We start from the raw sequence: 13,423 nt of genomic DNA, 5'->3' as shown, positions 1-13,423 counted from the left end.
GAACTAGATCCTTCATGCTGCAACTAAAGATCCCGCATGCCACAAGGAAGATCCCACATGCCACAACTAAGACCCGGGGCAGCCAAAAATAAATAAATAAATAAATATCTAAAAAGCAACAACAAAAAAGAAATACTGTCTACAAGTCAACACCAAAAAAGCAAACAACCCAATTAAGAACTGGGCAGGGCTTCCCTGGTGGTGCAGTGGTTGAGAGTCCGCCTGCCAATGCAGGGGACACGGGTTCATGCCCCGGTCCGGAAGATCCTACGTGCCGCGGAGCGGCTGGGCCCGTGAGCCATGGCCGCTGAGCCTGCGCGTCCGGAGCCTGTGCGCCACAACGGGAGAGGCCACAACAGTGAGAGGCCCACGTACCGAAAAAAAAAAAAAAAGAAATGGGCAAAGTGGAGTTCCCCAGTGGTCCAGTTGGTAAGACTCCGTGCTCCCAATGCAGGGGACCAGGATTTGATCCCTGGTCAGGGAACTAGATCCCACATGCCACAACTAAGAGCCAGCGTGCTGCAACTAAAAGATCCTGCATGCCATAACTAAAGATCTCGCACGCTGCAATGAAGATCTGGCACAGCCAAATAAATAAACGTTAAAAAAAAAGAAAAGAAAAGAAATGGGCAAAGGACTTGAATAGACATTGCTCCAAAGATATACAGATGGTCAATAAGCACAAGAAAAGATGCTCAACATCACTAAGCCTTAAAGTGCAAGTCAAAATCACCATGAGATACCACTTAACATCCATTAGGATTGCTATTATCTTTTAAAAAGAAAAGAAAAAATAAGTGTTGACAGGGATGTGGAGAAATTAGAACCCTTGTGCATTGCTGGTGGGAACATAAAATGGTGCAGCCACTGGGGAAAATAATATGGTGGTTCCTCAAAAAGTTAAAGAATTACCATATGACGTAGCAATTCCAATTCCTGGTATATACCCAAAAGAACTGAAAAGAGACTCTTAACACTTATTTGTACATCCATGTTCATAGCAGTGTTATTAACAATAAACAAAAGATGGAAGCAACTCAAGTGTCGTTGACAGATGGATAACAAAATGTCCATCCATAAAATGGAATATTATTTCTTTCCTTAAAAAGGAAATTCTGGGGCTTCCCTCGTGGCGCAGTGGTTAAGAATCCTCCTGTCAGTGCAGGGGACACAGGTTCGAGCCCTGGTCTGGGAAGATCCCACATGCCGCAGAGCAACTAAGCCCATGCGCCACAACTACTGAGCCTGTGCTCTAGAGCCCGCGAGCCACAACTACTGAAGCCCACATGCCTAGAGCCCGAGCTCCACAACAAGAGAAGCCACCGCAATGAGAAGCCCGCGCACCACAACAAAGAGTAGCCCCTGCTCGCCCCAACTAGAGAAAGCTCTCACGCAGCAACAAAGACCCAATGCAGCCAAAACATAAATAAATAAATAAATATTTTTTTTAAAAAAGAAGAAATTCTGACACATGCTACAACATGGATGAATCTTAAAGACATTATGCTAAGTGAAATAAGCCAGTCACAAAAGGACAAATGATGATTCCACTTGAATGAGGGAACTAGAATAGTCAAATTCATAAGACGGAAAGTAGAATGGCGGTTGTCTGGGCTGGAGGGGGGGAATGGGGAGTTACTATTTAATGGATACAGAGTTTCAGTTTTACAGGATGAAAAGAGTTATGGGGATGGATGGTGGTGATGGTTCACAACAACGTGAATGTACTTAATGCCACAGAACTGTATGCTTAAAATGGTTAATTTATATTATCTATATTTTATCATCATAAAAAAGTTTAAATGCTATTAAAGTACACCTTCCTTTTCCAAGAAAAAAAAGAAAAAAGAAATACTGTCTTATGTAGGAGTTTAAAAAAAACCCCAGAAAACTAGACACATACAACAATAAATATCAAGTAATGAGGAGCTCAATGAAGTTAAAAGTCACCTGAAGGGAATTCCCTTGCGGTCCAGTGGTTAGCACTCTGTAATTCCACTGCAGGGGGCACGAGTTCCATCCCTGGTCAGGGAACTAGATCCCACATGCATGGCACAACTGAGAGTTTGCATGCTACAACTAAGGAGCCCACATGCCGCAATTAAGACCCGGCACAACCAAATAAATAAATTAATTTAAAAAAAATAGTGGGCATGGTGTTATTTGGGTGGTGTCATCCAATAAACTAAATTTGAAAAGAAAAAAAAAGACATAATTAAGCAACAGTAAGTAAGAGAGCTTGGCACTGGTATAGAAACAGACAGACAAATAGAACAGAACAAAGAGTCCAGCCACAAACCTACACATATATGGATATATGGCAAGTGGCGTTGCAGATGGTTGGGGAAGGGACAGGTTATAAATAAATGATGCAGGGGTAGGTGGGGTAACCCTATGGGGGGAAGATGAAAGTGAATCTTTATCTCTTGCTATGTGCAAAAAACAATTATACAGTTGGAGAAGATATATATGATACATTTCGCTGACAATATTGAGGCTATATAAAGAATTCTTATAGACTAATAAGAAAACAACAGGAAAATAGGCAAAAGATTTGAATAGACACTTCACAGGAGAGAAAATCAAAGTGGTTAGTAAATACATGAAAATGTGCCCAACCTCATTAGTAATTCGCTAAATGCAAATTAAAGCCATAATTAAACACCCACCAGACTGGCAAAGATGAAGAAAAGTCTGACAATACCAAGTGTTAGCAAGGATGTGGAACCAAGGGAAGTCTCTTTTACTGCAAAATTCTTGGAAAACAGTGAAAGGCCCTAGAACTCAGGAGTGAGACTCCTAGGTACATACCCTAGAGAAACTTGTGCACACATGCATCACAAACACAGATAAGACTGTTCCTAGTAGCACTGTCTGTGATTGTCCCAAACTACAAACAAACTAAACGTCCATCCACAGTAAAATGGATCCATGAACTACAATACAGTCAATGGAACAGTTTTCAGCGATGAATCTGAACAAACTACAGCTACGCACAGCAACCTGGACAAATCTCGAAGATGTAACGAGCAGAAGCCAGACGCCAAAGGTTGCATCTGTATGATTCCATTCACATAACGTCCGAAAACAGGAAAGCACTGTGATGGATGAAGCCTTCATAGCAAAACAGGAATGTGAGCCTCCCCAAAGCGAGGGCAGGGGTTGTGAGAGAGGAAGGGGGTGGCGCTGAGCTGGGGAGGGCACACGGGGCCTGGTTCACTTCATAGCAATTTGTTACGCTGTACATTTGTGTTCTGTTCACTTTTCTGGATGTGTTTCATTCCACCGGAAATGAAAGGAGAAAGGAGGTGCCTCAGCTCTGAGTAGCTCAGAGCGTGACCAGGGATGCAGCTGGAGGGCGACGCAGGGGCAGCTGTCAGGCAGCCTCTGCAGTTTCTGAGGAGCAGTCTGAGGGAGGCAGACGGGTCAGGTCTGCTTTGCATCCCACAACTCTCCCTCGCGAGAGAGTGCTGGTGGCTTGATGCGGGATGGCCACTAGCAACCATCTCCGGGGCACAGACAGGGGGGCCCGATGTGTGTGCAGGTTGCCCAGCCAGGGGCTCCCTGCTTCTGAGTCACAGGCAGAGACAGGCTGCGGCCTGCCCCTCACTGCCTCTCTAGAGACACACAGATTTCGTTCAAGGGCCAGCTCTGCCTGATATTCCCCGGGTGGCCTTGCTGTCCTCTATGCCATGCCCTGCAGAGGCCAGCCCAGTGCAGCCCAGCGGGACGAGAAGCCCCTTGGGCCCAGGCCTCTGGTGCTCAGCCTGGGGTGCCAGAAGTTCCCCCTCGGACCAGCAGGGGGCGTCCATGCAATGGGACCCAGAATTGGCGTGGGGACTGGAGCAACCCTGGCTTGTTTTGTGAGGTCTCTTCTGGTTCTAAAAACATCTTTTGACAATAAAACTCTCTATGAACAGAAGGTACAGAGGCTCACTGCACTCCTTCCGATGAACTGCAGGAAAAGTACAACCATGTTCAGGGCTCAGCTTGGAGAAGCTTCCCAAAGCGTCCAGGGCCCTCTTCCCTGGCACAGGAATTGAACCATCTCTGGACTCACCATCAGGATGGGCAGGTCAGCGAAGCCTCTCTGAGCCTCAGTTTCCCTATCTGTAAGGTGAGGGAGCAGCACAGCACCTCGGGTGGGGCCCCCATCAGTTTACCCACAGACTGCGGCTGGGAGGACAGAACAGTGAGGCAGGTCAGCCTTGTCCCCCCCACCCCGAGCTGTGGCCCCCTCGCTGGGTGAAGGCATGCCCAGAACCCCGGGAGGCAGGCTAACCAGACACCCTAAAATGACTGTCCGAGGCCACGCGGGTGGCAGGGAGCTAGGCGGGGGCCAGGGTCTGGGCTCAGCAGCGAAGGACAGATCGCAGGGCTGCGTCTGGAATCCAGGCCTCCCTGAGCCTGGGTTTTCTCACCTGTAAAACAGTTCGCCTGGAGGGCAGCTGCTATTAGACCTAAGTCAAGTGTGCAGCTCAGCACCTTGAGTACAGGAAGTGCTCAGCCAGTGGTAACCACCCTCCAGCCCTACGTGAGGAATAGAACACTCATGGCAAGTCTCGGGGGAGTGGGACCCCTTCCAGCCCCTCCTGTGTGCTGCAGGACCGTGCCTGGGGCCCCATCCACTACCCTCCACACACACACTCTAGCAACCGAGGCCCTGGGCCTGGGGTGTGAACTCAGAGGAGGGCAGCTGTCCCGTCAGGCCCTGGGCTGGGCTCTGGGGTGGGCCTCTAGTAGCGACAGGTCTCATCTGTCCAGGTGGCCAGAAGGACCTATCACCTGGCTCTGGACACCAGAACCCCCCAACCTTCCAGCTCAGGGGTCTTCAAGTATGAGCTGGCTGCCAAGTGGCTGCGTGTCAGCTAAAAGCATTAGTGTCATGTGTCCTACAGCAATGAGCAGCACAGCAGACCCCAGAAACTGCTGGAAATGCTTCTCTGATTTCACAGAAAGGGAAACTGCAAGCCACAGTGGGGACTGGTGTGCGTCACTTGGGCTCAGGGCAGTGGACTGCAACTGCAGGAAGGAGGAACTGCTGGTTTCCCACAGATGCTGCGGAAGGAACACCAGGGGCTCCGGTATCCCCAACTCCACCGGGTGGCTGAAGAAGAAACATCTGTAGAGGTGGTGCTGGACACTCGGTTCCTGGGAGGAGACGGCTGCTGTCTTCCCTGCTGCACCTCCAGGAGCCTCCCACCTGACTGGACTTCTCTCTCCTCCTCCAACGACCTCACCCCGGGACACGCCCAGGGCAGAGGAGGGGACGTCCAAAGGGCCTTCCTCTGGGACCATTAATCAATGGCTAGTGGGCACATAGGCTCTTGTGGCTTGGCTTTTACATCGCAAATTCCTCATTCCCAACACAAAGTGCAGTGAGGAGCAAATGACCCTGGGTTCCCTGGCAGCCCTGACACCCAGTTGAGTCTGTTTTTATGAGGAAAAGAAAACATTCCAGCCTGGATGGCCACGCCAGGGAGAGCAGGCTGCTGGGATTCCGTGACAGGAAGCAAGGGGATGATCGGTGCTGGGCCTGCACCAGGCATGAACCAGACGACTTGGGCATCTGGGTACCACTGTCCCCACCCACCCCTGGCCGACACAGGGCCTACTCTTCCTGCAGCACTGTAACCATCACTTCCTCCAGGAAGTCTTCCTGGAGCCCCCAGCTGCGTTGCAAGCTCCCAGCCCCTGCACACCCCGCTGCCACAGACGGTGGGCGCTGTGCGTACCTTCTGCCCGGTTGTCTCCCAGTAACCACTGGTTAAGCCAACGAATGACCCGGTTACTGATGTGAGGGGCCTCTTAGCTCTGTAGCCTCACTGCCCTGGACCTGACTTCTGGCAGCAGAACCTGGCATTCTGGATACAGGCTCTGGGCCCAGATTGTCCAACTTTTTGGGTCCTGTTCTGTTACCAGCTGTGGACCCAAGGGTAAGTCATTTAGCGCCCTGTGGCCTAGAAAACAAGACCACCTCCTAGAGGTCCCGTGAGCTGACCTGCTACAGTCAACACTTGGAGGCTGACGTGCCCCCTTCCCAGTGCAGCCCTGGCCACCGGGGCAAAGGTCATCTGCGCTTTATTGTGCGGCACCGGCCCCTCTCGGAGCCTGTGTTGTAGCGTTCCTGGGGGTCCAGCCCCTGCCCAACCCCAAATACCTCAGCCCTGCCCAGCTCCCAGCCCAGTGCCGGGGGGGCGTGCCGGGGGGTACCAGAATTTCTGTAAATCAAGTCCAGACTGGGCTCAGTCCTAGGCTCCTGGGAGGTGGGCGGGGTGAGACAGGAGAGCCCCACACAATTCCCTGGAGCCCAGGGCCTGGCCGAGCCCCGGGGGACCCAGCCTGCTGGGCGGGGCCTGGCCTGGCAATCTCTGTGAGGTGTCCACCGGGGAGGCCCCGGGTCAGAGCACGGTGCTGGCTCCCGCGTGTTCTCCCGTGCAGGCCGGTCTCCTTCTGCGTGGCCCAGGGCTGTGGCCCCGTGGCCGTCTCTGCCCAGTAGCGTGCAAGCACAGGCGTCACCTGGGCCTGGCGTAACCGTAGGGGTGCCGCAGCAGCAGGCTCTGGTGGCCAGGCAGCACGTGAGTGTGGTAATGCTCCACCAGGCTGCCCACGCTCACAAACAGGACCTCGCCCTCCAGGTAGAACTTCGCCTCCTGGGTGGGGAGTGGGGCAGGGTCAGAGGGGCCGGCCAGCCCCCTGAGCTGTAAGACGGGGCGGTCGGCAGTAACGCTCTGCCCAGGGGACGCAGGCCAGGTCTGTAAATAAGCCTAGGGCCGAGGGCTGATCATCCCATCTCCTCTAGGGTCAGTGGAGGACACAGAGAAGCCAGGAGCGGGGGGAGGTGGGGCCACGGAGAGAGGGGACGGCGGAGGAGGAGTGTTTGGGGGTGCTGGCCTCAGACCACCCACTACCTATGCTCTCCCAGGGAGACTCTGCCCCGACCCCAGCCGAGCCCCGGACCAGGGCTCCCCTCCTGCCCAGGGCCCTCGGGTAGGCCAGCCCGCTCACCTTCTCAAAGATGCGGTAGTTCCTCACTTTGCTGGAGGTTTCGTCCCACACGACCAGAACCTGCGGGGAGAGGAGCGGGCAGAGGACGGCTCACTCCCCTCAGGAAAGACACAGACTCGGGGTGCGGGGGCAGCAGCGTCGAGGCTGGGTCCCTGGGAGAGGGTCCCCCTGCCCATGGACAGCAGGGTCAGGATGGGCGGCCCCTTGCCCCGGGACTCCTGCCCTCAGAGCGTCTGCTAAGACGCGAATGACAGTAGCAGGTGCCTGGTCCACACTAGGACCATCTCCGACACTCAAGGGGAAACAGGCTCAGTGAGGTCACACGAGTCACCCTTGGAGGGGCCCAGGCAGAGCCAGCAGACCTCCTAACGTTCCCACGGCCCCAGGCAGCCTCCCCTTCAAAGAGCAGGAAGGGGAACCCCCTACCCCGTCAGAGCCCCGGGCCCCCCAACCCTTCCTGTGCCTCACGCCCGTGCTGGGGAGTGGGCACCACTGCAGACGGTGCTGAGTTCCTGAAAACGGATGGGGAGAAGGGGCTGTAGACCTCAAGGATGAAACCTGGTTGAGAAGCCAAGTAAGAGGCTGCGTGGGGAAATGAGCTGCGAACTGTAGAGTTCTGTGCTCGCCTGTCAGCCCGGGTTATGTAGAGGGCGGCAGACCCCACCACGCAGCCGTCTTGGGGGCCTTTGCACAGCAGGGTGGCGGCTGAGCACCCTCCCTGGGTGCCTACCTTCCCCGCCTTGGTGGAGGAGTTCCGGATGCAGTAGAGGCCGTCCAGGGGCTCTCCCCGGGGGCTCGTGGCTTTGAACAGCCTACAAGAACACAGCCGTGTGAACAGGTGAGCCCCCCTCGGACAGCTCTCTCAAGGACCCTCCAGCCCCCACCACCACGTGGCTTTCTGTCGTCCCAGATTCTGCAGTTCAGGTTCCGAGAGCACTGGGGACCACGAGGGCCGGCCGCACAGAGCCCAGGGCGAGGCCAGAGCAGGGGCTGAACTGGCAGGAGTCATTCTTTCGCCGGGTTTCTCGTGGCACTCAGCTGTGTTCTCGTGCCAGTAACTGCCCAGCACCGAGGCTGGAGAGGGGGACCAAAGAGCAGGAAGACCAGAGGGCGTGCATTCATGCGTGTGTGTGTGTAGGTATGTGTGTGTGTGTGTGTGTGTGTGCAGGTGTGTGGGGGGGGGCGGCAGAGAACCTCAGGTCTGCCAAGACAAGGCCTTGGAGAAAGAAGGGCTTCACACTGACCTTTCCACTTCACAAGATTCCGTGGTGTTGATGAAAACGGAGCTGGGCAGTGGCACCTGGAGGGAGGCCGGCATGGTCAGCGTCAAGGCCCGGGTGGGGCTCTCCCCGCTGGCTGCCAGCCTGTGCCGGGAGCCAGGGCTGCGCACCGTGTCCCGCGCCCCCAGCTCCCCCGCGGCCGCCCATCCCGTCGGACATCTGGGCGCCCCACACGGCCTTGCCTTCTCGTAGTCCTCATCAGAGTCCTCCCCGCCAGCGTCCGCCTGCGGCGTGTCAGCCTGCGCGGGTTTCCGGGGTTTTTCAAAGGAGAAGCTCCTGAAGCTCTGCCCGTCGGGGGGTGATCTCCTGGACGGGAAGCAAACGGAGGAAGGCCGTGTCGCTGCCAGACGTGGGACAGGCCCCCTCTGCTCCCCCCAGACGCTGCTCCCCGCGCCTCCAAGTGACCACACCAAGCCTGGGGACCCATGAGGTCTGGCGCCTGCGGCCCTGGCGGCTGTCAAAGGCCCAGGACCACAGAGCTCTGGGGGCTCCACGCTGACCGCCCTGGGGTGGCAGCAGTCGCCTGAAGCCTGGCCGCCTGAGCCGGCATCACCGGCAAGGGGGGTCCTGGGCTCCAGACGCTGTGGGCAAAGGGCCCAGTGCTGCCATGGACCAGCTCTGTGACCTCAGCCACGTTGCACTCCTCCCAGAGCCACGGGACGGATGTGAATGGGTCGAGCCAAAGGGACACGCCCCTCACTGTGGCCACATGGTCCGAGCCTCCAGGGCTTCAGGGAGAGTTAAAGGAGGCCACCCTGGGATGGGCTGCCAGGCTGTGGGTGAGGCTGTGCTGTGGACGATCAGCTCTGCCACACGCAGCCCCGTGGCACTCAGGTCCAGACCCAGAGCACGAACACATGAGCCAGCCTACAACTCTGTGGCCCCTCACAAAACAGAACCATGAGTGTGCCAAGGGGTTCTCCCAGGCACTCCCGCACGGGTGGCAGTGCTAACAGAGCCCTAGGGAGAAGGGTGCCGTGGTCAAGAGTACTCAGGAGGAACCGTACTAGTATGCCCACTCAGGCTCCCCGCTGGGGCTCCCGGAGCCTTCCCTGCTGAGGGCCCTGCGGGCTGTGGGTGTGAGGACACACCAGGCTCCCGGCACTGCCCAGCAATAAAGCGGAAAGTGTTTCGAGCAGGCCTCGAGGTGAGTCACACACACGTCCCACATTCCACTGGGAACTGGCAGGTTCCCAGTCGGGAAGGGCACAAAGGCAGCCTAGGTGGCGTCAGAGCCAGGGTGGCATCTGGAGCCCCAGACAGGGCCAGGAAGGGCACTTCTGGCTCAGGAGGGCTCAGTCCCACACCTCCCCAGAGCGCCCGTCCCTGGGCAGGCTGGCAGCGCCCGGAGGGCCCTCACTGCACGGCAGGGGCTCTGGGAGGCTGGGGTGCCCAGAGTCCCGCCTCGCCCACTGCTCCCCAAGGCAGCCACGGGCTCCAGGCTCACCACCCACAGGGCTGGACCTCAAAGGCCAGGCGGGACACCCCTGGGAACCCCCGCGTCAGGTGTAGGGGAGGCCATTCAGCCTAGGCAGCCCAGGGCCATCAAGGCGCCTTCCTCCCCCCACCCAGGCCAGGGCCGCCTGGTGCCTGTCACGGGCTGTGTGCCAGAGGCAGGGAGGCTGGGTCACCGGTGGGAAGACAGGCTGGGGGGGTGTCCCAGTGGCACCAGTGCGGCACAGACTCACTGGAGGTGGGGGAGGGGCGGCTTTTCTGGCCTGGGCAGGATCGCGGGCCGGGCTGTGGCCTCGGGCGTGGGCAGCTTCAGTGCGGGAGGCCGGGGGGCCACGGCGGGCACGAAGAGTCCGGGCTTGGCTGCCTCCCTCGGGGGGGCCACTTCAGCCACCTTCAAGAACTTGGGCTTGTTGGCCGGCACGGGAGGGGGCTCAGGTGTGGGTGGCCCCCGAGGGGACAGGTGGAAGGACTTGAGCTTGTCACAGTTCCTGGAGGTGGTAGCAGCTGCGCTGGCAGAGCTAGAGGAAGAGCTGGCGCCGTGGCCAGGGACCCGGGGCTCTGGGCCGGAGCTGGCGTCCTCGCGGAAGCAAGGTGGCTTCCGGCTGGGCACGGCGGGCAGGCCGCCCGGTGGGGGTTCACTCACCCTCCGGGAGGGGGCGGGCACCCTGGGGCCGGGCTCGAGCCACCTCGGGCCCAGCAGCTCCCTCCTGGAGTCCTCGGGGGCCGGGCCGGCATCGGGGAGGCTGCGCTTAGGGGGTGCAGGTGGCAGCAGAGGGCCTGGACCCTTGGAGGAAAAGGAGTGGGCCCGGGGCACATCAGAGAAGACGGGCTTCCTGGGCGTGGGCACCGGAGGTGGGGGGTAGGCCGGTGGGTGGATCAGGGCATCTGCAGAGCGAGGAGACCCATCTGGTGAGCAAGTGTCCCCTGCTGGAGGCCAGAGCAGCAGCACCTCTGCCGGCAAGGGCCGGCCAGGGCCAAGCAGGCATGCAACCCCCCAGCGCCCAGCCCCCCAGCCCGGCCACGCGGCCTACAGCCCCGATGCAGCCTTCCTTCTGGGACGCTGGCCCACCCCAGGCCATCCGGCCCTCCCGATCTGTCCCCCATACGGCAGCCTGTGCAAACTTCCTGAAGCCCAGGTGTCACATCAGGAGCCTTCAGCTTCCGGGGGAGCGGGTCGGGGCGAGAAGGACAAAGGGGCAAGGAAGTCTCCCAGGACCGGGCCTCAGCTGGGGCGGCTGGGAGTCCCAGTAACAGAGGTGAGGAGGAAAGGCGGGAGCAGGCTGGGGGAAGCTGGGGGTTGGGTTTGCTCCTAACAAGTTGACAGTGCCCCGAGACACCTAAGGGACGTCGAGTGGACTCCAGGGGCCCAGGCCCAGTTCAGAGGAGGGGCCCCGGCTGGAAATGTCAGGAGTCAACAGCCTGTCGATGACACTGGCCGTGGCCCAGGAGTGACGGGAGAGGAGCGGGCCAGGCCTGAGCCCCGGGGTCGTGCGCGTGGGCACCCCGGGCAGCACAGGGCTGGGCGGGAGGGGACCTGGAGCACGAGGTGTCTGGGGCTGGCGAGGCAGGTGGGGGCAGGGAGGGGGCCCTGGGCCAAGTGCCACCCTCGGGCGCTGGGGTGGGAACCCTGACGAGAGGCGTTCTGGGTGAGGAGCTGGGAATGCGCAAGCAGGTGTGCAGGGGCACTGGGCCCCTGGAGGTCCAAGGTGGGGATGAGGGTGAGGCCTCCGTGGGCTCTCTCCAGCCAGGGGTGGGGCAGACGAGGCAGGGCTTCACCAGGGCTGTGGTCACAGGCCCGAGAGATGAGAGCCCGAAGCGGGCGAGCGAGGGCGCAAAGACCAGAGAACGGATGAGGGTCTGATGTGGGCTCGGTGCTGGCCTGCAGGTCCTGGTGGGCTGAAGGCCCGTGGGAGCTGGGGCCCCAGAGGGAGGGAGCCAGTAGGAGGGAAGAGGGCTGGCACCGGGCGCACTTGAGGGAGGCAGAGCTAAGAGGAGGCCACGAGGAGTTGGGGGGGGCAGAAGACAAGGTGGCTGGAGAGGAGGCCAGGGAACAGGGAGTCCCGGACCATGATGAAATCAACGAGAACAAGAGGAGCTGGGGGAGGAGAGCTGGGGGCGGAAGGAACAGTGAGTGATGCGACAGACGCAGGACAGAGGCGTGGCCCTCCCCCACCCGTCCCTGCGCTTCCCTGGGATGCCTGGTACAAGCCTGTCCCCTTGCCTGGCCGAGGGCTCTGGGGGGTGGGGGCAGGGTGGGGCAGTTGAGTGACCATCTGGCCGCAGGTGCTCACAGCGAGCTATCCTCCTTCCCTGTTCTCAGCCCCCAGGGCCAGCCCTGGCTCAGCGTCCCACGTGTGGGGCTCCCCCTCACCTACCTCTGCACCGCCCCTCCCCCATCCCAGGCGAACTGGAGGAGGTCAGAGGAGCAGGTGAGCAGAGCCAGCCTCTTCTGCTCCGTTCCTCCCAATATTTGGGTTGAAGGAGGAAAACTGAGGCCCGAGGTGGAGACGGTCAGGCCTCAGGCCACCCGGAGCCATACCCAGGCTGACAGCCCCAGCCCAGGGTGGGGGAGCCTCTGCTCCAGGCCTCAGCCCCTGTTCTCTACTCCCAGCGCTCCCCAGGCCCACCGGGTGCCCCACCCACCCTCGGGCTTCCCGGACTCGGGGCAGTCGGGTTCCATGTAAGAGTCGTCCTCATCGTCGTGCTCGTAGTCTGTGGGGCAGATGGAGGGTCGGACTCAGGGCCACCCAGGCCAGCTGCACCCAGGCCGGGGTGGCCGGGCGGGGCTCTCAGGACCTCGCTCCCTCAGGGGGGTCCAGGGCCAGGATGAGGTGGGCAGGATGGGAACCCAAGACCCAGGCTGGCTGGGGAAGCCGAAGGGACGGAGCAGGGAGGACAGCCAGCTACGTCTCCCTCCGGGGCAGCAGCCAGGCATGGAGAGGTGGCGGGCAGAGGATGGGGACGCGCCTCACCTTCATTGTCCGTGGGGTACGGAGAGAGGCTGATGTCCACGGGCCGCTCAATGGCACCGTAGAAGCTGTCTGTGTCCGAGCTGGAGTCGCTGAGCGCAGGGCGGGCAGGGCCGTGAGTACCGGGCAGGGGGTCTCCTGCACTCACACCCTCGGACACGCAGACAGACACACACACAGACAGACAAGGACGCAGCCACACGCACGTGCACACTCAGACACGCGGATGCAGACACACACAGATAAACACGAGAACACGCACGGAGACGTGCGGACACAGAAAGATCTAGACACACGTCTACACACAAAACAAGGGCAGACAAGGGGACTGGAGGCTGTGGTGTCTCCCTCCTCAGCCCCACCGTGGTTCTCGCTACAAGTACACCCCGACCGCCCAGACGGTGCCAGGCCTCAAGGCTGGGCCCACGTCCCCACCTGCTCCTGCCCTGGGGGCTGAGGCAGGGGCCTGCGGGACCGCCTAGGTGTACCCAGCCCTACCTGGGCCTCCCTATTCTCATGTCTGAAAGGCCCAGATGGATGCAGCTCCTGCCCAGAGAGCCCCCGCTGCTTGTTGAGCCACCTTCACCGTGCAGTCATCAACGCCCAGACAGGCTGGGCCACTGCCCCGGGCACTCAGCCTGCTCTCACTCCCTAGTGAGGGGCGCTGGGAACCCGAAGGCCTGAGCTGCTAGAAACGCCGGGCTTCCTGGG

The 13,423-nt window shown here is 59.4% G+C and overlaps 1 protein-coding gene across 6 annotated transcripts in view; it reads right to left on the bottom strand.

Moving 5' to 3' along the window:
• Window positions 1-995: 995 nt before the first annotated feature.
• SH3BP2 (SH3 domain binding protein 2) overlaps window positions 996-13,423 on the bottom strand; it is a 41,310-nt gene continuing 28,882 nt past the window's right edge. For all 6 annotated transcript variants that reach the window (XM_060298897.1, XM_030876755.3, XM_060298900.2 and 3 more), the window contains exons 6-13: window positions 12,716-12,804; window positions 12,387-12,455; window positions 9,977-10,628; window positions 8,471-8,594; window positions 8,253-8,308; window positions 7,739-7,820; window positions 7,009-7,068; window positions 996-6,653 (exon numbers count right to left, since the gene is read on the bottom strand). In XM_060298897.1, coding sequence (XP_060154880.1) covers window positions 6,516-6,653; window positions 7,009-7,068; window positions 7,739-7,820; window positions 8,253-8,308; window positions 8,471-8,594; window positions 9,977-10,628; window positions 12,387-12,455; window positions 12,716-12,804 — 1,270 coding nt within the window. In that variant the 3' untranslated portion in view covers window positions 996-6,515. The remainder of the gene's footprint in view (window positions 6,654-7,008; window positions 7,069-7,738; window positions 7,821-8,252; window positions 8,309-8,470; window positions 8,595-9,976; window positions 10,629-12,386; window positions 12,456-12,715; window positions 12,805-13,423) is intronic.

The sequence above is a fragment of the Globicephala melas genome, chromosome 5, assembly GCF_963455315.2.
Source record: "Globicephala melas chromosome 5, mGloMel1.2, whole genome shotgun sequence".
Lineage (NCBI taxonomy): Eukaryota > Metazoa > Chordata > Mammalia > Artiodactyla > Delphinidae > Globicephala > Globicephala melas.
Note: the sequence above shows the minus strand (reverse complement) of the source record. Positions and strands in the feature narration are given on the sequence as shown.